Source organism: Glycine soja, chromosome 8 (assembly GCF_004193775.1).
Source record: "Glycine soja cultivar W05 chromosome 8, ASM419377v2, whole genome shotgun sequence".
Taxonomy (NCBI): domain Eukaryota; kingdom Viridiplantae; phylum Streptophyta; class Magnoliopsida; order Fabales; family Fabaceae; genus Glycine; species Glycine soja.
In genome coordinates, this window is record NC_041009.1 from 8,752,930 (window position 1) to 8,773,871 (window position 20,942).

Consider the following 20,942-nt stretch of genomic DNA (forward strand, 5'->3'; position numbering starts at 1 on the left):
TTGGAAAACCAAGCCCTTCTTTGATGTTATCTAGGAAAGATAGGTAATTTTTATTTTAAAAAAACTAGGAATTCGTGAATACTACTTAGAAAAACCCTTGGGAAAGGTAAGCAACTTTTCCTAAATTAAAATCTTAATGTGAATTGATATGAAAATTATAAAACAAGTAAAACAGCCTTTTTAAAAATAAAATAAAAAAACGTATGTATAGATATTATCTTATTTTAAAATATTATAATGCAAATTTGTAATATAAGGTTAAACTGTGAAGGTAGGAGGAATATATAAAAATAAAAATTATAATATTATTTTAAGAAAACATAACTTCATTTAATAAAAAATGTTGTATTTGTAATGTTAGTATAAATTAAAATATAAAAAATTGTACTTGTTTAAAAAAATCTTAAAAACAATTTAATTTGTGGAAAAATATTTGTTTAAATATATTTTCCCCATTTAAATAGTACAAAATATCCATTTTCACTTTCTAAAAGTTACTATTGCTTTCTCTAAAAAAAAAAAGAAAAAGAAATTACTATTACTATAGTTCTTATTAAGTGAATCCAAAACATGTCCTTGGTGAACAGCTAAGGACAAACCCCTTTCCACGTTAATGTAGTTCTCATAAATGTTCTTTAGGCTCCCCTTCGTATATAGAGAAAGTACTTTTTTAAATTCAAATAAACATATAGAATTTTTTTATACACAGAAACAGATATAATTTAATTCTTAAAAAATGAAACTTTAAAAGAAAATCGACAAACATATAAAAAAAACTGTTTGTATTATTGTAAAATTATTTCTTTATTTTAAAAAGAAGTTAAACTAATGACTCTATTATTTTTTCTTACCTTTTGATTTATTGGATGTCATAACTCCTAATAAAAGGATGGTCAAAATGAAAAATTGTAATTTTTAAAAGGTTCAAACAACTTTGAAAAAAGATGACATAGCAAAGTAAGTAATAAAAAAACTAACAAAAGAATTATATGAAAAATATCATAACTTTTAATAATAGGATTATCAAAATATAATATTTGTAATTTTAAAAAGTTCAAATAACTTTAAAAAAACATTAAAAAAATAAAACAAAAAACTAACAAAAGAATAATATGAAAAGTGGACAAAGGTAAAAAAAACTACTTCTATAAATTATAATAATCAACACGGTTTGTGTTGTTTCTCACTCTCTTTAATAGACATTCTCACCACTGAGCGCTTGAAACAGCTAGATTGTTCCATTAATTAGTGGATATCGATTTTAAGTCTTGGGTGTATAATTATATTTTTTTTAATGAGAAATGGAGCAAATCACCCAACTAAATTAAGATCTGCCAGGAAAAAAATATATGTACAAAAAATGTCTTAATAGGACACATAAAAAAAGGACTAGAATCATAAAATATATTTTGTTGCATCATCGAAAGGGTTTCCTTGATTAGAGCATCAACTGGTCAATTAGTCACTCAAAATACATGGACCCAACGTATATTGCTAAACTAAACTTTGAGATTCCTGATCTTAATAATGAGATAAACATCTAACATGTCTTCACTACACTCAATTCCAATAAGATATGGTTTCGGACATATATTTCTAAAATAGTTATGTGTTATTTTGAAAAAAATATTTCTAGAAATGAAAAAGGGGTGTACTTTTTTAGGAAAAAAATAATAACGGATAAGTAATAGGTTTTAATAAAGGGGATACGGAGTGCACTTAGAATAAACAGATGTAAATAGTAAGAGCTAACTTAGCACAGTTTACTTGGTTGCCCGGTTTGGCCCAACCCGTTTACACTTACCTCCATCAAATAAAAACCCTAGACGCAGCCGCTCTTATACAACTACTCTATTCTACCACATCTGAGTCTCTATCCGAAGCCACTTGAGAGAAAATGGCGGTGCCTCTGCTCTCAAAGAAGATCGTGAAGAAGAGGGTAAAGAAGTTCAAGAGGCCTCAGAGTGACAGGAAAATTTCCGTCAAGGTAAACATTTTAGCTTCTTCATTCTGCTCAATCGACATGCACTGTTTTTATGTTTTCTTTATTCGAAGAAAGTTTAGATGTGTTCCTTGCATCAGTAATTTTGTGACACTACACAGTATTTGTACGGCATATGGATGTTTAACTGCATGAACTTGTATTTGTTTTCTATTTTTTTCGGCTTTAGTTAAGGATATGATGATAGTATTTTGTCGCCCCAGTCTTAATTTGCTCCACAAGGTGTAAATATGGTGATTGACACTATAACTGATCCTGCTGTTTTACATGTTCTATCTTGTATTTTTTTTTGTCAATTTTATTTGAATTTGCTAGTTTTTGGTTTTTAATTTCTTCTTGATGTCTCAATTATTTTTTTGGACCGATGGGATATGAGGATAAAGTTTTGACACCCAGTCTTACAATATGTTTTTAATACGTGGTGAAAGATCGACTATCTGATCCCATATATAATATAACAATGGCGTTTTCGTTGTTGTTTTCTTTTGTTTTAATGACGTTTGATTTGTTTCATGTTTTCCAGGGTTTTCCTTTCTTTTTTGTTTTGAATTTGAATATGGGATATGATGACAACCTTTTGACACCCAGTCTTACTTGCTCCATTGGGGTACTATGGTGAGAGTTTAATTGTCTGATCCTTTATAATTGTCCTGCCTAGTAATTTCTTGTCATTCCCCCATTGGTTTCTATGATTTGGAAAAAATGTTATTTATCTGAATAAATTTCCCCTTAAATTTGTTATTGGTACATTATGAAATGTGATTGCAATGAGAAGATATGATGATGTTTATCCATCAATTCTGCAATTGAATGATGATTACTAACATGCACTACCATCTGATCCCTTGCATCTTTTTTCATAAGTCATTGTTGTTGAGTAATCTTGTTTGACTAATTATTAGTGATTACTGCAATTTAGGTTTTCGTTTTTTAATTATTATCTGCCCATGGTATCTGATATCCTGAGTTCGGACTTTTGTCTTGTTATAGCTGGATATCTCGTTTTAAGGGCATATATAAAATTCTTACAGGCCTTGCGACACAGTTGGCTTTCTTTGCTATAAGCCTTCTGTTACTATTTTCCTGTTTAAATCTCTTCAATATATTGTTATTTGTCTTCTAAAACGTTTTCATCTAATAATACTTTTTACTATACCAGAAAATTGTTTGATCTGCAATCTGTGATGACATTTCAATAATGTGCTGATTTTCTGTGATTATTATCCTAAATATCACCATCTTTCGGCTGAGATTGCAGTTCAAATTGTTCTAGTTTATGAAATTATTAATCTGGTGCGGATAAACAAAGTTCATATTTTCGGACCTGACAACTTTTTGATAATACTATTTTGGACAGACTAACTGGCGCAGACCAAAGGGTATCGATTCCCGTGTTAGGAGAAAGTTCAAGGGATGCACTTTGATGCCAAACATTGGTTATGGTTCAGACAAGAAGACCCGCCACTATCTCCCTAATGGTTTCAAGAAATTTGTTGTTCACAATGTGAAGGATTTGGAACTGCTCATGATGCACAACAGGTGAACCATTTAGTCCAAATTAGATTTTCAGTTAATTGTTTTGCATCAAATGTTTCCTGATCACTTTATTTGTCTTTATTTTAGGACTTACTGTGCTGAGATTGCCCACAATATATCCACAAGAAAGAGAAAAGATATAGTCGAGAGAGCCGCGCAGCTTGATGTTGTTGTGACAAACAAAACTGCCAGATTACGCAGCCAGGAGGATGAATAGTCTAAATGACTGAAAAAGTCACTTATCTGTAGTGATTCTGTAGTTCAATATCGAAGTTGCAGTTTAATTTTAAATTGAATTTTGCTTCAGTGTATTTTGCTTATTGGGAACCAGGTTTTTTGATGTGCCTCTTTCATGTAAGTCGTATCTTGATTTGTTTTTAGGAACAAAAATATACGAAACCTTAATCTTTGGCTGTGTGATAACGTTGATGAGTTTTTTTTGGGGGTCCTTTTGATAATTTTTCAAACACTTATGAGAAGAAAAGGTTAAACATGATTAATTTTGAATTTTTCAAACACATTTAAGATATATAGTTAAATTACCTCAATTACGTAATTTACAATATAATCACGTATATGGTATGGAAAATTTGTTTTTATTGTAAAATAATTTTTTTTTCTTATTAATCATTTCTTGAATATCAAGAGGGTTTATTAAAATTATTTTATGGTATTTCGTGTATTTTTTTTTTATCTGCTGAAACTTTCAATTAATTGTTTTTTCAATTAATTATTTTTTAAATCGGTTTTTTTAGTAGTTTTAACGGTTTTTAAGTAGTACTTTAAGTAATGTTTTTTTATTAGTTTTTAGTTTTTTATATATTTTTTTATTTTTGTCTTTAATCATTTATTAAATTTCTGTTTATTTTTTTATAAATAGATTATAATTTAATTATTTTATATTTTTCAGTTTGATTTTATTAAATATTTATAATTTAATAAATTAATTTTTTAGTTTTTAGTTAACTTTTTAATTAGTTTTGTTGAATATAGCCTAAAAAATAATATCAAGAAAGTCTAGTCAAAGTGATTGAGACATGGGTTAAGGATAAAAAAAATCATGTTTTTACTGTGCTTTATTTTTTTCATCATGGAAATGCACTTGACTAACAAAATCATGTTTATGCTTTTACTGTGCTTTATTTTTTTCACGGAGTGTAGACAATGAAATCTATGTTTCTAATGAAAGAGTATTTTTGGAGTACTGTTAAAGGGCATTCAGGTGAATAGTACTAATAACAAAAGTGGTAGTTCCAATAGTAACTCCCCCGGTTTGGCCCAACCCATTTGCACTTGCCTCTATCCAAAAAAACCCTAGACGCAGCAGCGCTTATATATACTGCTACTCTATTTCCTCTCGGATCTCAGTCTCTACCTCAAACCACTCCAGAAAAAATGGCGGTGCCTCTTCTCTCGAAGAAGATCGTGAAGAAGAGGCTGAAGAAGTTCAAGAGGCCTCAAAGTGACAGGAAGATTTCTGTGAAGGTATCCATTCTACCTTTTTTCTTTTTGCTTAATTTACATGCACTTTTTTTTTTATTCGAAGAAAGTTAAGATGTGTTGTTTGGATGAGTAATTTTGTAATATTACACTGTGTTTGTACGGCATATGGATGTTGAACTTCATGAACTTGTGTTTATTTTCTAATTTTTTGGCTTTAGTTAAGGATGTGATGATAGTATTTTGTCGCCCCAGTCTTAATTTGCACCACTAGGTGTAAATATGGTGATTGACACTATAACTGATCCTGCTATTTTATATGCTCTATCTTGTATTTTTTGTCAATTTTATTTGAATTGGGTAGTTTTTTGTTTTTAATTTCTTCTTGATGTCTCAATTATTATTTGGACCGATGGGATACAAGGTTAATGTTTTAACACCCATTATTACTATATATGTTTATACATGGTGAAAGACAGACTATCGGATCCCATATATCATACATGAATTAAAGTTGTGTCTTGTTTTATGATGTTTTAATTGTTGTGTTTGCTAGGGTTTTCCTTTTTTTTAATTTTAAGTTGAATATGGGATTTGATGACAACTTTTTGACACCCAGTCTTACTTGCTCCATTGGGGGTACTCTGGTGAGAGTTTAGTTGTCTGATCTCTTGAATGGCTGCCTAGCAATTTCTTGTCATTGTCCCATTGATTTCTATGACTTGGAAACAAAGCTATTTAACTGAACAAATTTCCCCTTAAATTTGTTATTTCTACATTATGAAATGTAATTGCAAAGACAAGATATGATGATGTTTATCCATCAATTCTGCAATTGAATGATGATTACTAACATGCACTACCATCTGATCCCTTGCATCTTTTTTCATATGTCATTGTTGTTGAGTAGTCTTGTTTGACTAATTATTAGTGATTACTGCAATTTAGGTTTTCGTTTTTTAATTATTATTTGCCCATGGTATCTGATATCCTGAGTTCGGACTTTTGTCTTGTTATAGCTGGATATCTCGTTTTAAGGGCATATATAAAATTCTTACAGGCCTTGCGACACAGATGGCTTTCTTTGCTATAAGCCTTCTGTTACTATTTTCCTGTTTAAATCTCTTCAATATATTGTTATTTGTCTTCTAAAACGTTTTCATCTAATAATACTTTTTACTATACCAGAAAATTGTTTGATCTGCAATCTGTGATGACATTTTAATAATGTGCTGAGTTTCTGTGATTATTATCCCAAATATCACCATCTTTCGGCTGAGATTGCAGTTCAAATTATTAATCTAGTTTATGAAATTATTAATCTGGTGTGGATAAACAAAGTTCATATTTTCTGACCTGAACTTTTTGATAATACTATTTCAACAGACAAACTGGCGCAGACCAAAGGGTATCGATTCCCGTGTTAGGAGAAAGTTCAAGGGATGCACTTTGATGCCGAACATTGGTTATGCTTCAGACAAGAAGACCCGCCACTATCTCCCGAATGGTTTCAAGAAATTTGTTGTTCACAATGTGAAGGATTTGGAACTGCTCATGATGCACAACAGGTGAATCATTTAGTCCGAATTAGATTTTTAATTCTGATTGTTTTGCATCAAATGTTTTCTGACCACTTGAGTTGTCTTTATTTTAGGACTTACTGTGCTGAGATTGCCCACAATATATCCACAAGAAAGAGAAAAGATATAGTCGAGAGAGCCGCGCAGCTTGATGTTGTTGTGACAAATAAAACGGCCAGATTACGTAGCCAGGAGGATGAATAGTCTAAATGACTGAAATTTACTTATTTGTAGTGAACCTGGTGACACTAGTTGTGACATTGTATTTTGATCATCTTTTATTCTCGTATAAATTGTAGGACTGAAATTTACTTGTTTGTAGTGAACCTGGTGACACTAGTTGTGACATTGTATTTTGATCATCTTTTATTCTCGTATTAATCGTATAAAAAATTGCATTTTGATCATCTTTTTCTCCCGTCGCTTGCCGTGTCAAATTCAATGGCTTCTGGATTTCGGTTTTGGATCTCATTGACCATTTAGATAATAGTATGTTATCAGATAAATATATAAAATTTGTGCCATTGTTATCCTTTAAACCTCACTTTATAAAATGATTCATGTAATTAAGCCAAACCATGTTCGATGATAAGTCAAAGTACGAGTGACTAAACCATGTTCAATGATGAAGTAAATTGTGTACTTAAGCTAAATTACGTGGCATGGAGTGAAGTGTCTACCCCAAAATGGGTATTCCTAGCAGTCAAAAGGATAAGTTATTCCAAATACATAAATACAAAAGTGAAGGAAATATAGATGGATTTGGGGTACACAAATTAGGGTTATGCAGAGCTTGTAGGATTTGAGGTCAAAAAGTTAAGTGGGAAGTTCATTGCATATATTTTAGTATTTCACTATACTACTATACTATATAACTTGGAAAATTTATAATGCAAAGCCACTACCCATCTTAATTTTCAAATAGAATCTTAAAAGGCTTCAGCAAAAACCCTTCTTAATTTTCAATTTGGTATTCTAATGAGAAAAGAGAATGGATTTAGCAGCTTGATTCAATAGAAAGGAAAGAGGGGAGAAAGGGATTCTATAGTATGTATACAAAATCATGGTAATCAACATAAATCATCAATACAATAAAAGAACAAGCAAGTACAACAACAAGCTCATATCTAACCCAATGGTATGAATCTGAAACTGAATCCAAAAGCAAGGCCCTAGTGTACCATGTATTCTGAATAAGCATCAAAATCAGTAGTGCCAACCTGATCAGCATGTATTAACTCCATCCTTGCAATCTTTAGTCAAATTATAGAACGTTTCCACGCGTGTCTTTCCACGGTAAAAGACCTCTGTATCCACTGCAACTCTCATGTACCCATCAAACTCAACAGGCTTTCCACTGTTGAGAAGCGTGGTCTCGTTATACCACTCGCTTGTATTTCCCCACAGCTCCTTATAATCATCAAGCAAATGCACCTTGTAATTTGACCTCAACTTATCAAAGTAATTATAATAAGGCTCATTGGTGGCAATATACAAATGCCTCCAAGGCTGAACCATCCATTTGAGCTTCTCAACAAGAACATCTGGTGACGTATCATAATCCAAATGAGGCCACAGCTCCTTGTTCTGAGCTTTCTCTCCCCGAACCACATGGACCGCATCAAAATCCCAGTCCAACCTTCCACTAATCTCAGTAACAATATTCATCAACCTCTTGGATTTCCACACAGCATGCCAAGGCCTCTGAACATACTGAGCAGCCTCACCTTCACAAACCCTATACCAATAATTCTCAGGCTCTGGCGCATCAAACTGCCTCCATATAATCGTACTCTTATCCTTCTTAAGCTGCATAGGAGTCACCTTGTGATTGACAACCTTCCTAACAGGAACCTTCTTCTTCTTCAAATGCGTTTTATCCCACTTCTTCCAATCCCTCAAGAACTCACCCTCCTCCACAATAGAAGCCGTCTCCTTCAAATGCTCGAAATCAAAATAGTACCTGAAATCCTTCCCTTCCTCATCCTTGTTACTAGGGTTATAAGTTGAAGCCAAACAAACACTCAAATCCATAACAAAAGTCCTGTTCAAAAACATAGCTTCCCCCAATCCACACAAGAAACTCCACAAATAATGATTCATTCCCTTGCAGTAATCCCCACCTCTCGAGTAGTACAAATACTTCCCATTCCTAAAGTTAGTCTCCGATCCCAAAGTCGGAATCGTGTCATTGATCTCATCGTCGCGGGCCGAAGCCCGCGGCGGCAGGGACTTACCACCCCTGCCGGCGCCGGTTCGCGTCACATTCCGGCGAGCATTGGCGCCGGAGTGCCAACCGCCAGCGTGGACCACCTTGTACCTGCAGTCGTCGGTGACGGCGATCTTGAAGCGGCGAAAGTCGCGGTACTTGCGCCAGGAGCGCTCGCGCTTGTTCCGGAAGCGCCATGCGACGTCGCACTCGCCGGGGACGGAGCCGTTCATCGGCGGCTGGTAGTCGAAGAAGGCAATGGACTTGAACGCGCGGAGGTTGAATCTCTGAATGGCAATAAGAACGCGAGGGTTAGAGCAGTTTAGGGTTTCATCGCAGGCAGGGAGAGAGGGAGGCTGCGCGTCGGTGGAGTAAGCGGTAGAGTCGGTGGTGGAATTAACGGTGGAATTGGCGATTTGCTGTTGGGTTATATCGATGAGGGGTTCGGAGGGGGGCGGTGGCGGGAGGGGAGGGTCTTGCGGGGAGGGGGAGAGGTCTTCGCCGGTTCTGAGGACGGAGGAGTCGATTCGGAAAGTGGCGTTTTCTGATTGGGTGAAGAGGTTGGTTAGGGCTGGGGTGGACTGGAGCCATGGGTCTGGGGGCTGGTAGGTTATGGCTATGACGGTGAAGATTAAGACAGAGAAGACGAAGAGGGAGAAGCAGAGGTTGCTAATGAGTTTGATGATGTTTTGGGCAATGGGTTCGGTTCTGTTGCTGCTACTGCTGGAGTTTGAGTCCTTCATTTTTTTCTTCTGAGATCTGAATGTCACAGAAAGGAAAAGAGTTGTTAGGGGTTATGGCTACGCTGGATCTGAATCTGCTGCCTAGTCATTCACTGCTGTGTTAATCTTTACTTACTTCAACTTCACTTCGCTTCTTTTGTTTCCCTTTCAAGCACCGCATTTTCTTCCTTCACACATCAACTTATAATCTACTGCACCAACTTTTATCAACCTTTATCAATTACTACTACAATTAATTATTTTGATTCCAGCTCCTTAGAGAAATTTATTTTAAAATTTTCATATTGCATAAGATAAATATTTATTTTATATAATTTAATTTATAATAAATAAGCATTTTTAAATATATAAATTATATTTTAATTTAGAATAAATATACTAAATTATGACATAATTTTAACCAATAGGTTTGTTTCAAGAAATGTGTTAAAAAATATATGTTACTGATACTTCTCATTTAAAGTAGGGTTTTTATTTGGCCAACACACTAAGGATTTGATTAAAACGATAGTGTAAAAGTTTTTCTCACTATTATTTAATTATATATTATTTGTATAATAATTTTGTGGACTTTTATAATCACTTTAAAAGTCATATTTAAGATGGTTTCTAGTAATTGATTAACACTAATAATATATGAAATTAATCTTAAACTTAGTTTTAAAATATGTAAATCAATGTATTTTGTGTGTTTTATATTTAGAATTATAATTTTAAAAAAATGAATTTTCAATTATGAAGCTTTTTAAGATAATTTAGAATTATGAAGTTAATTTCTTATTGACAAATACTAACATTGTCTTAGCAATGGGATTTAGGAATTGATTTTATGACACACTTTATGTCTTGACTCTTGCTTGGGCCTTAAGTGCCATCCAAGGTGCCTCTGTTTTGTTGCCTACTATAAAAGGGGGGGAAATAATCACACACTTTAGGTTCATAATTAGTTACTATATTTCTACGATTCTACTCATTTTATGTCGAACTTGCAGCAAGGTGAGTCGGTGACCCTTCATGCCCAATCTACTTGTCCTCTGTATGAAGAGGTTGTGACTACTTGTGAGAGATGAATTGATTTCCATAGAGATAAATGACCCTTATAAGTTAAAAACTTTTAAAATTTAAAAAGTCAAACAAAGTGCAAGTGACTTTATTCTTGTAGAGCTTCACTATATTTTATACCAATATTCGGACATGAAGAACTATGGAAAACACATTTCAGTCAATGGCATGATCGTAGTCATGATAACGGAAGTTTTTGTATATGTAGTGAGCCAACCACCGAGACAGAGCAAATGATAGCACTGCTAGCACAACCATTGAATTTCTTTTTGCCACTGACATTGTACCATGCTTCATGATGGCAACAACCCCAATTGAAGCAACAGATGTGATCTGCAGCATTACTTCAACCACATTGAGGCTCTTATAAAGAGAATTGCAACTCTTGCAATTCACCACATGGGACCAGTACCTGTTCAAATTCATTTGTCATCAACAATGTCAGGACCAGGGAAAGAACATCTGAAGAGGGGCTAAAAAGTTTTTCAAATTTGTTTATTAGTATATATACAATTTATGTTCTTGAAAAGTTGTTAGATGCAGAAATGCACCCTAGAAACCCAGCTTACGACATATATTCGTTTTTGTGATTAATTGCCTTTGTTAACTACTTGGGGGGGGGGGGGGGGGGGGAACTTCCCAAGGTATCAAGCTGATTTTGTGAAACACACATGAAATCACAAAATTTATCTCTTCTGCTTGTGTTCTAGTTACAGAACAACTTTTTTCCTTCTTCATTTGCATAATTATCGTTCTCGCCATTGGTTAAAAATTATTTGAACTAAGTTGTGTTGCTTTGTTTAGAATTTTAAATTGGAAAATTTCTTGATTATGCCGGACATCAGTAAAGATTTATTATAGTCGAGTTAGTATACAATTTGGTCTCTAGAAACAGCAACTTACTTTGCTTTAGTCCTTGAAAGTTGAAAGTGCCTATCTATAAAAAAATAATCTTGAAAGAGTCAACTCGCTAACAAGTTTACCCTTTTAAGCAGTCAACTTGTAAATAATTTCATCCCCCAAAAGACTAATTTGTATGGACTTTTTCAAGGATCTAAGCAACACAAGTTGCCCCTTCCAAGGACCAAAACGTATTCTAACTCTTTATAACTTTTCCCTGAAAACATGTTAAAGGAAATATTTGAAATATAACTAAATTGAAACTTCCATGTTCAAGAGCAATCTTATATGAGTACCTACCTGTCCATAAGCTGTTCTCTTGGAGGTGTTGGAGGGAGAGCCCCACTATATTTTCCTCTCCAATCAACCTGACCACCTGCATACTTCTTTAACCAAGTTCTATAACCAATAACAAGGGCATCTGACTGTATTGGCACAAAACAGGCTTTGTGCCAATTGTTTTTGTATCGTTTTAATTGCTACATCAGGACCCTGATACTCCAAAGTAAAAGGCACACTAACTAATTATTAGCAGGCCACCCAAATCTGCTTACTAATTTATTTGCAATGAAGAAAACTACTAAATGTTAACAAAATATGGCTTGACCAGAGCATTGTTAGAAGCCATGTTGATGATGAATCGTAAAAAGAAATTAGTGTCAACATCATCCTTCTCAAGGACATCCTGTTGCAGGAAAAAAAAAACATAATCTGTAACATAATATTATTGTTATGTTAGCTTTTCATGCAAGAAGTTATACAATATTAAAGAAATCATTATACATCGATTTTATTTTACCAAGAGTCCATTGCAAAGGAGTTTAAGAAGATGACTTACTATCGGCGAGTCATCGGCGAGAATGGAGAAGAACTAGGAGGATTGGTAGCGAAGGACGTTGGCAAGAGCAATCGGGGAGAGGTGGTCGTTGGCTGCAAGGTAGGCATTAGGGACAGCGAGAATGGAGAGGGAGGAACAGTCCAAGAGATCCACGATGAGGGGCATGGCGAAGGCAATAGGAATAGTATTGTATTTTTACTTTTGTTAGACACTGGACAAAAAGTTTACTGAGGTTCAGTGAGTTACAAGTTTTTGAGTATTTGTTCAGTTTATTATTATTTATTTTGTACTATTCCTCGGTCATTTTTTAAATTAAACATTGAATAAATATTTTTGTCTTATCCAATCCTTTGTTTATTAGCGAATCAAACGCACCATATGACTAATATTATGGTAAGACAAATGGATACGCCTTGGTATCACTTCATGCACTCAAAAAGCCATAAAAAAACTGTAGTTAGCAACAACGAAAAACTTTAATACATATCTTATCTATTACTCAAAAAACCATTTAAAAAAGATCAAACCTTTGATAGTACACATATCTTTCTCAATAAATTCTAGGATAATCCTGAATGAGGATATTTTAATCTTTCCACCAAAGCTGATAGTGCATAGCTGAAGATAAGAGATTTCAAAAAATTGCTGAACAACAGAAAATTTCAATCTTAAACCAAACTGAACACTGTTAAAGGCAACAATAAAAAAGAAAGTAGGATTTTTTTTTCTTCATATTACCAGTTCTATTTTCTTTTATGAAACAACATATGTAACATACTTTATAGCTCAAACCAGATTTGGCAATGCAAACCATATTCCTTGTATAAAAAAATATTGGGAAAAAAGGAGAATACATACCTATACCATAATAATCTAAGTTCTGAAACAAAGAAAAGCAGAACATAAATTCCATTATACAATATGAAAAGCATAAGACAAAACTCACAATGTATATATCCATGATATTGATTCTTGGTTCATACTTTGTAAAAATAAAATATTTAAACAGAAAATAAAAATCGAAACTTACCACCACAATAATCTTCTTACTTCTGTAAATAAAAAGATTTTAACGGAAACGGAAGCGAAAAAAAAGTAAGTCGCAATTTATGCACATATAAGACTGATTCTCAGTTGATACTTTGTAATAAAAAAAAACATTTAAATGGAAAAAAGGAAAAAAAATCGAAACTTACCGATGCAATTGTCCACAACAAAGGTTTCTCGTGTGCGTAAAGGAGAAGCCGGAATAGAAAGGGGTGGGGGCAAGAAGGAGAAGCAGGAAGAAGAGGGGGAAGAAAGCCAAGGGGAGTGTGCAGTTATCAATTAGCAAAAAGATGAGTAGTGAGTAATTATTCAGTTTTGAAGGATGTTTCAACAAATTATAAATTTAGAATCACTCATAGAAAATATTATATAAATTTCTTATGACATTAGAGGATAAAAGTATAAAAAAAGAAGTAAAAATCAAACAGAAAGTATTCCCTTTTATGCATTGTTATACACATGGATTATAGATACTTGGACAGTTGCACGTATAAGAAAATTCAATTCAGTTAAATTTGCATAAATAAAATTTTGTTAAGATTGATAGGCAAGAAACATTTTCCTACCTCAAATATGGATTATCCCTTTATAGTCTGCAAGTTGGAAAACCAGCAGTATATGAGATGAAGTAGTTACAAATTTATCCACTCAGCCACTCCTGAGTCGTCAGGTGCTTAGAGTAAATCTAATTGATTGGGTGGAGCCGATACAAGTGAAGGACTCTTGGATTGGAAAACTAATAATCAAGGTATCTATTCTTCCCATTCGGCCTACAAAGGTTTCACTTTTCATATATGGATGGAGTTAGTGTTTTATTGATTGTTTTGGATATTGAGTACAGCCTGTTGTGCTTGGGGAGCTGGTTCGATCCATGATTGGGAATTGGTATAGTTGGAAAATGGTTTTATTTTTATGCTTTGGTGGTTCTATCTTAATTCTTAAAGGGATTATTTAGTATTTATCTACTCGTGTTAAATATATATATTTCATAACCCCTTTTATGATTAATGTATTTATCATGTGTACTGTTGTACTTCTGGTACCTCTTTCTAATATAAATGACAAAAAATAATGTTTAACCGATGAATTGTCCCAAAGCCACGTGGATGATTAAGAGTTTGGAACTATAAATGGACAAACAAACGAAGGACTATGTTTAATCACCTATATGTTTAAAACGTACAAATCAAATTTGGATTATTTACAAAGTACTATTTTCCCAATTTTAAATTACTTGCCATTTAGGCCCGTTGAAAAAGATTAACTAATCAATTCAAACACTTCAGTTTCATAATTAGTTACAACATTTTTATTTATCGTATTTTTTTTATCAATATTAATAAGGAGATTCTAACGTCCCTCCAACGGCTACTCTCTCCCAAGTCCCAACTGCCAAGCCCCCTGATGATTTTCCTACTTATTATATTTTTCTATTTAGTCCCTTATTTTATTTTATTTTTATGTATTTTAGTCTTTTATCTTTTAAAAAATTCATAGTAATCCTTTACTCTTTCTAACACGGTTAATAGTTTAAAATATGGACAGTTAAAAATAATCACAAAATCACAATAGATAGATTCCCTTTCTCACTTAACTCTTTGTATGGAGAGATTCTGATAGATTATTTCCATGGAGGTAAAAGACCATTTTAAATTAACTTCTAAAATTAAAGTAAAATAAAGTGCAAGTGACTTTATTCTAGTGGAGTTTCAGTATAGTCTATACATATATTTGGACTTGAACTATGGAAACCACATTTTAGCGGAAGGCATGCTCGTAGTCATGATAACGGAAGTTTTTGTATATGAAGTGAGCCAACCACCGAGACAGTGCTAATGATAGCACTGCTAACGCAACCATTGAATTTCTTTTTGCCACTGACATTGTACCATGCTTCATGATGGCAACAATCCCAATTGAAGCAACAGATATGATCTGCAACATTACTTCAATCACATTGAGGCTCTTATAAGCAGAATTGCAACTCTTGCAATTCACCACATGGGACCAGTACCTGTTCAAATTCATTTGTAATCAACAATGTCAGGACCAGGGAAAGAACATCTTAAGAGGGGCTAAAAAGTTTTTCAAATTTGTTTATTAGTATATATACAATTATGTTCTTGAAAAGTTGTTAGATGCAGAAATGCACCTTTGAATCCCAGCTTACGATATAACTTCATTTTTTTTGTGATTACTTGCCTTTGTTAGCTACTTAGGAAAAAAAAAACTTTTTAAGGTATCAAATTGATTTTGTGAAACACATGAAATTTCTCTCTCCTGCTTATGTTGTAGTTACCGTCTTACAGAACAAGTTTTTCTTTCTCCACTCATATACTTATATTATATGCCTCTAGTCATTGGCTAAAAATAATTTGTAACACTTGCCAATAAAAGTCATTTACTAAGCTGCATTGCTCTGTTTAGAATTTTAGACTTTAGATTGATAAAAATTCTTGATTATGATTTATGGTGGACTTCAGAAAAGATTTATACTCGATTTAATATACAATTTGGTCCCTTAAAGTGACAACTTGTGCTGCTTTAGTCCTTGAAAGTGCCTGTCTATACACTTTTGATCCTTGAAAGTGTCAACTCGCTAACAAGTTTATTTGCCCTTTTAAGATGTATAGACCTTTTCTGAGACCAAAGCAACACAAGTTGCCACTTCCAAGTTCCAAGGACCAAAACGTTTTTAAGTTAGTTTTTATTTATTTATAGTTTAAAAGCTTCTTTAAACTTTTTTTTTAATATATATATATATATATATATATATTGAGAGCAAGAGAAGTATCGCTGTGACAATCAAATCGTGAGCCTTTAAAAAAGCTCCGTGAAAGCTCAAAATAAGCTACACCTTATAGCTTTTACATAAGCTACTTTTACTAATAAGTGTTTGGCCTAACTTTTACTTATAAGTAGAAATTAAGCTCAAACTAAGCTGAGCCAAACATACCCTAACTTTACACTTAAAACATATTAAAGGAAATGGCCAATCTATTTGAAATATAACTAAAATGAAACTTCCATGTTCAAATGCAATCTTATATGAGTACCTACCTGTCCATAAGCTGTTCTCTTGGAGGTGTTGGAGGGAGAGCCCCACTATATTTTCCTCTCCAATCAACCTGACCACCTGCATACTTCTTTAACCAATTTCTATAACCAATAACAAGGGCATCTGACTTTGTTGGCACAAAACAGGCTTTGTGCCAATTCTTTGGACCAATATCAACTATTTTTTGTTCCTATAAAAAGAATTTGACAACCAGATGTGAGGAATCAAATTAAATTGTTTCCCAGGGAAATATTACTAAGAAAATAAAACAGGCCAGAAAAGAAGAAAGAAAGGCACCCAATTTTGGTTAAATGTAGAACATAATACCGGTGGCAACTGGTTGATTAAACATAAATTATTAAGACTTTGCATCATTGTTGAGTAAAAATGATTCACCCTTCTAAGAGATATTCAATCATAAAAGCTGAAGCAAGGGTGGAATTATATTGAAGCAGACTATATTGAAGAGTTATTTCGTAGCCCATTATTGGGACGCAATCCCTCAACAATTCGACCAACAGAAAAATAATTTAGGTAGGAAATATGGATATGCAGTTACAATTTACATTTAACTTGAAAAGTTCATCTGTTCACCCAAGGCTAAGAAAAATTGGTTTGAAACTATCTATTCAAGTTAGAAGAATATAAAGAATCTGTGATAATTAAAGAAACTAATATAAATAATCAATTACAAAAAATTAGAGAAAAAGATTTTATACATCAATAGCCTGAGTGCAAATGCAAGGATAAAGTCAACCTGGCAACTACTATGTATAATAGTAACAAGAATTTGTGGTGAAAATATCATCAACTAATATTTTGATCAAAATTTTCGTTGCAAATGGCCTTATAGGTTAATCAGGAAAAAGACAAGCTGAATAACCCAATCCATTAAAAAAAATGGCAGTTATTGAATTTGATATTGTTATGATGCAATAATAACAACCAGTATCTTTCTTTTATTGATTTTTATGAGCAAAAGAGGGAGATGTAAATCATAAGGTTCAAGCAAGATGAATGAAATGAAAGAGTACCTCGGGTATTATTCAACAGAACTTATAATAATTTGAAGAGGAAAAAGTAGAGAAATGGAACCAAGTATTCAACAGGACAAATAGTTTATAAATGATAACTGATAGGAAATACCTCAACATGGAGAAGATATAAATCTGAATCTAGAATCCGGTTTTGTCCAACATGAAATATCCATCGTGGCACAATTTTGTCAATCCACACTCCAAAGTTTCTTGGGAAGCACCATATCAATCTGCTTTTACCAGGACTAACCGGAACACAAACAAAGATTAAAGCAAACTTCTTCTGAGCTGATGATTTCTGCATTATATTTAACACATTATGCTACACCCTTAACAAAAATTGCCTGCATATTGTTTCTGATCTAAAGATAATATCTACTCAGCATGTTACCTGAGTTTCAGCAGATGAGGCAGGTTGATCTGAATCAGTATATACATAAAAAATGCATGGTGGCATAAATTTACTTTTACTCCAACCCTGATTTGCAGTAAAACCATTGATATCTAACGTTTCAATAGACAATTCAAGTGGCCTGCCCCCTTCTCTATCAACTTTCACTGTTAATAAGCTCTACATATGTAAGTGTCATATATAAAGTAAACAGAAATTTACTGAAGATCTGAGAAAAAATATAGGAACACACTCTTTTAATCACACTCTCTACTATTGGCTAAAATTTAGTGAAAATCACAATTTTGTTAGTCCTGCTTCTTATGTAAGGAGTCTCACTTATAATTTTGTAGTTTCCAATAAATTTTAACCCATAGTAGAGTGTTAGAAGAAGTGTGTTGGTAGCACTCCTCTATATCTTATATGCCTACCTTTTGGTTTCGGAGTACGCATTAGTCCATAGTGTGCATATGGAACATGTGCAGGGTCCATAAGATTTTCTATCAGTACTTCATACCTGAAATTGCATGTTCATTTTGTGAGAAAGATACACTAAGTGGGGATTCTTGAGAATATGGTTTTCACCCCTAGCATGCAAATTATTTTCTTTTCTCTTGCGGAGATTACTACATTCATGTCAAAGAAGAAAGAGAGAAAAAACTGTTGGATATGCATATTGTAATGCTTGTGTTTTCATCTTCCAGAGTCAGCTGAAATAATTATACCAATTACAAAAGGAAAGAAAAAACATTAGAGGTGCTTCAGTTAAAGGAAAGTGAGCCACATACAGATGTTTAGTTCTACAACACAGGAAAGATCATAATAGTCTTAAAATCATACCCATAAGAAATGTCTCTGTTTCCCATTAATTTAGTATACGATGGATCATCTAATTCTGTTATGTATGGGGGTCTTTTTCTTGTAATAATATCTTTGTATTGAGGATCAGTATTGGGCCAGAACCACAAGATATCATTCTGTACAGTACTTGGGTAAGCAGCTACACATGCTTTTTTGGACGTATGTACCTGCACATTTTTTTCAGCTAAATTTAATGAGCACTAGATTGTCCCATTTGTATGAATAAGAAGCTAGCATATAGAGCATTTTAGGCTGAGAGGAAGACAACAAACAATGGAAGAGTCAATCTACTGCTAGGTGCTACCCTTCTATATCCTTAGTTTTGGTTGATTGCTCAAGCGATTACAAGTTGAAGAAACTTAGAAGCATTTAAAAATTTTGAAAAGAAAAATGGTTAAACGAAACTCCAACTTTGGGTCATATGTGACTTAATTCCTGAGTTTCATATGGGTCACAGAACCTACTCATTCTTTACTAAATGTGCAAAAGACCTCATTCAACAAAGTATCAACATACATTCATCCGGCTAATGGATAAAGTGTAAAAAGGACTCAAATTTTGAGTTGTGTGTGATTTACCTGAATTTTTAAGAGGGTAAAAAAATTAGGTGTAGGAGTCATGTACTGACTTAACCCAATTGGACCTTTCAAAGCACAAAACTGAACCATGTACGTTTTTGCTTTTTTGAAACACTAGAAGTTTTGTGTTGTGTTAGTTGCTCACCTTTTGTATTCAGTAAGTTGACTATGTACTATAAACTGAAGTTGAATGGTGCACGTTGACTTTCAAAACTACAAGTCAACTTTCATGGTAAGTGGTTAAAGTCGACTTATGTAAGACTAAATTGTCACACATCAAGTAAAGAATAAACTGTTCTTTTAAACGTGGGGGGAATGTAACTCATACATTTTCAATTAAGAGGGAAATGAAAAACAAAGTACAAATCTACAGAAACATAACATTGTATCAACGAAAAGAGGAAGAAGAGGTGGCCATGAGTGACATGCCTAGTGGCCAAGGGTAGTTTGAAGCATTAGTGAGATGTACAACCAATGACCTAACTGAGAAAGTACACCATCAGTTCATTCACAAGTCACAAGCCACTACTTACGTTCCACGCATCAACATAATATGATCTCACCTTCAATATTGCACGTTTCAAAACATGAAATCATGACAAGCTAAAATTAATGGCCAGGAAATGAATAAATGGTACATGCAAATCCTAATCCTTTGATTGAAAAAACGGCTGAAAAGTATGCATTTTCATATGCGCTCTGGCTACTTACTACACAGGAAATGAAACATAAAAAAATATAGAATTTGGAAGCCATATTACAACAAAATACATTAACTACAAATTATGACCAAGAGGAATTACCGGAGGGCCATCAGGGGGTGCCTGGGGAATGAGCTTGCATTCTCCTTTGCCATTGAAACACCAACCATGGTACACACACTGCAACCTGCCCCATTGATCAATCCTTCCATCAGACAAGGGTGCTAATCTATGAGGACAAGCATCATCATGAACCTGCCAAACACCCTCATTCCTATCCCACCACACAACCACATCAATTCCCAACACCCTCTTCCCATGAGGCTTCCTCTTGTCAAGGTCACAAATTGGCATCAAAGGGTACCAGTGAGAGTACCAGTCAAATTTCTCTGCATGACTTTCAAATTCTGGCTCAGCCTCCTCAGGTTGGTTGTTGCTGGATTCTGTCAATGGAGGGGGTGACAAGGCAGTGAAAAGCTTGGATTTTGAAGCGCCCCTGAGAACCAATGAAACTGGTGAAGCCACTTGGTTGCTCAAGAATATAGATTTCCTAAATGAGTTTGGTGTTTCATGTGCTGTCGGGATGTGAAGTGTGCCAACAGAAAAAGCAGACACAGCTTCCATCTTCCTTTCTGCAATCCAGAAGAAACAAGAGTGTACAAGAAGAGAGGAAAGTGGCAACACAAAATGGACAATGCTTCGACTTAAAACTAGAGGTTCACGTTTTAATGTTTTATGTTCATTCTTATGTGATGCTGAAATTCAACGTGAAGTTCACGTGTTGCCAGTTGTCACCATCAACCAAGTGATTTTGGCTTGGTAATGACTTTGTAATAAGGACCATATCGCTTTGACTTTCTGGCATTTGATGAATTATCACGAAGCCACGTGGATGATTAAGAGCTTGGAGCTATGAATGGACAAGAACAAACGAAGGACTATAATCTTCTATATGGTTA

The 20,942-nt window shown here is 33.8% G+C and overlaps 4 protein-coding genes, 8 non-coding genes and 1 pseudogene across 14 annotated transcripts; 11 read left to right on the plus strand and 2 right to left on the minus strand.

Moving 5' to 3' along the window:
- The first annotated feature begins 1,779 nt into the window (after nucleotides 1–1,779).
- Nucleotides 1,780–3,986, plus strand: LOC114421696 (60S ribosomal protein L32-1-like). Its single transcript, XM_028387750.1, has 3 exons — nucleotides 1,780–1,987; nucleotides 3,360–3,541; nucleotides 3,626–3,986. The coding sequence occupies exons 1-3, from the start codon at nucleotides 1,898–1,900 to the stop codon at nucleotides 3,753–3,755; spliced, it is 402 nt and encodes a 133-aa protein (XP_028243551.1). The 5' UTR covers nucleotides 1,780–1,897; the 3' UTR covers nucleotides 3,756–3,986.
- Nucleotides 2,176–2,258, plus strand: LOC114424825. The gene has a single exon (XR_003669122.1). It is a non-coding gene; the product is annotated as a small nucleolar RNA U31b (small nucleolar RNA).
- Nucleotides 2,370–2,446, plus strand: LOC114424828 (annotated as a pseudogene).
- LOC114424827 lies at nucleotides 2,562–2,640 on the plus strand. Its single transcript, XR_003669123.1, has one exon. It is a non-coding gene; the product is annotated as a small nucleolar RNA U31b (small nucleolar RNA).
- LOC114424804 lies at nucleotides 2,773–2,849 on the plus strand. The gene has a single exon (XR_003669104.1). It is a non-coding gene; the product is annotated as a small nucleolar RNA Z195/SNORD33/SNORD32 family (small nucleolar RNA).
- On the plus strand, nucleotides 3,176–3,259 carry LOC114424807. The gene has a single exon (XR_003669106.1). It is a non-coding gene; the product is annotated as a small nucleolar RNA Z196/R39/R59 family (small nucleolar RNA).
- An 881-nt stretch (nucleotides 3,987–4,867) lies between the features above and the next one.
- Nucleotides 4,868–6,965, plus strand: LOC114421699 (60S ribosomal protein L32-1-like). Of its 2 annotated transcripts, XM_028387753.1 has the most exons (4): nucleotides 4,868–5,023; nucleotides 6,365–6,546; nucleotides 6,633–6,800; nucleotides 6,889–6,965. In XM_028387753.1, exons 1-3 carry the CDS (start codon nucleotides 4,934–4,936, stop codon nucleotides 6,760–6,762), a joined length of 402 nt encoding a protein of 133 aa, XP_028243554.1. In that variant the 5' UTR covers nucleotides 4,868–4,933; the 3' UTR covers nucleotides 6,763–6,800; nucleotides 6,889–6,965. The 2 variants fall into 2 exon arrangements, with proteins under 2 accessions (XP_028243554.1, XP_028243553.1); XM_028387752.1 differs by having other exon boundaries at nucleotides 6,633–6,965.
- Nucleotides 5,204–5,286, plus strand: LOC114424824. The gene has a single exon (XR_003669121.1). It is a non-coding gene; the product is annotated as a small nucleolar RNA U31b (small nucleolar RNA).
- Nucleotides 5,569–5,648, plus strand: LOC114424830. The gene has a single exon (XR_003669125.1). It is a non-coding gene; the product is annotated as a small nucleolar RNA U31b (small nucleolar RNA).
- Nucleotides 5,778–5,854, plus strand: LOC114424806. Its single transcript, XR_003669105.1, has one exon. It is a non-coding gene; the product is annotated as a small nucleolar RNA Z195/SNORD33/SNORD32 family (small nucleolar RNA).
- On the plus strand, nucleotides 6,181–6,264 carry LOC114424808. The gene has a single exon (XR_003669107.1). It is a non-coding gene; the product is annotated as a small nucleolar RNA Z196/R39/R59 family (small nucleolar RNA).
- Nucleotides 6,966–7,537: 572 nt separating the features above from the next.
- LOC114421697 lies at nucleotides 7,538–9,688 on the minus strand. The gene has a single exon (XM_028387751.1). The coding sequence runs from the start codon at nucleotides 9,508–9,510 to the stop codon at nucleotides 7,783–7,785; it is 1,728 nt and encodes a 575-aa protein (XP_028243552.1). The 5' UTR covers nucleotides 9,511–9,688; the 3' UTR covers nucleotides 7,538–7,782.
- Nucleotides 9,689–10,639: 951 nt separating this feature from the next.
- On the minus strand, nucleotides 10,640–20,706 carry LOC114421700 (protochlorophyllide-dependent translocon component 52, chloroplastic-like). 2 transcript variants are annotated; one of them, XM_028387755.1, is made up of 7 exons: nucleotides 20,086–20,706; nucleotides 18,684–18,871; nucleotides 18,275–18,360; nucleotides 17,844–18,010; nucleotides 17,562–17,750; nucleotides 16,418–16,605; nucleotides 10,640–10,984 (listed from the first exon to the last, which is right to left on the minus strand). In XM_028387755.1, the coding sequence occupies exons 1-7, from the start codon at nucleotides 20,605–20,607 to the stop codon at nucleotides 10,729–10,731; spliced, it is 1,596 nt and encodes a 531-aa protein (XP_028243556.1). In that variant the 5' UTR covers nucleotides 20,608–20,706; the 3' UTR covers nucleotides 10,640–10,728. The 2 variants fall into 2 exon arrangements, with proteins under 2 accessions (XP_028243556.1, XP_028243555.1); XM_028387754.1 differs by lacking the exon at nucleotides 10,640–10,984 and adding an exon at nucleotides 14,910–15,371 and having other exon boundaries at nucleotides 20,086–20,705.
- Between the last annotated feature and the right edge of the window lie 236 nt (nucleotides 20,707–20,942).

Bases quoted from the DNA above. Each gene is read 5' to 3' on its own strand.
- LOC114421696 (XM_028387750.1), top strand. From the start codon at position 1,898: ATGGCGGTGCCTCTGCTCTCAAAGAAGATCGTGAAGAAGAGGGTAAAG. The intron at 1,988-3,359 runs GTAAACATTTTA...TATTTTGGACAG, and splicing joins ACAGGAAAATTTCCGTCAAG to ACTAACTGGCGCAGACCAAA. The intron at 3,542-3,625 runs GTGAACCATTTA...TCTTTATTTTAG, and splicing joins CTGCTCATGATGCACAACAG to GACTTACTGTGCTGAGATTG.
- LOC114421699 (XM_028387752.1), top strand. From the start codon at position 4,934: ATGGCGGTGCCTCTTCTCTCGAAGAAGATCGTGAAGAAGAGGCTGAAG. The intron at 5,024-6,364 runs GTATCCATTCTA...CTATTTCAACAG, and splicing joins ACAGGAAGATTTCTGTGAAG to ACAAACTGGCGCAGACCAAA. The intron at 6,547-6,632 runs GTGAATCATTTA...TCTTTATTTTAG, and splicing joins CTGCTCATGATGCACAACAG to GACTTACTGTGCTGAGATTG.
- LOC114421697 (XM_028387751.1), bottom strand. From the start codon at position 9,510: ATGAAGGACTCAAACTCCAGCAGTAGCAGCAACAGAACCGAACCCATT.
- LOC114421700 (XM_028387755.1), bottom strand. From the start codon at position 20,607: ATGGAAGCTGTGTCTGCTTTTTCTGTTGGCACACTTCACATCCCGACA. The intron at 16,606-17,561 runs GTATTTCCTATC...TTCTTTTTATAG, and splicing joins TATATCTTCTCCATGTTGAG to GAACAAAAAATAGTTGATAT. The intron at 10,985-16,417 runs GTAGGTACTCAT...GAATTTGAACAG, and splicing joins AGAGAACAGCTTATGGACAG to GTACTGGTCCCATGTGGTGA.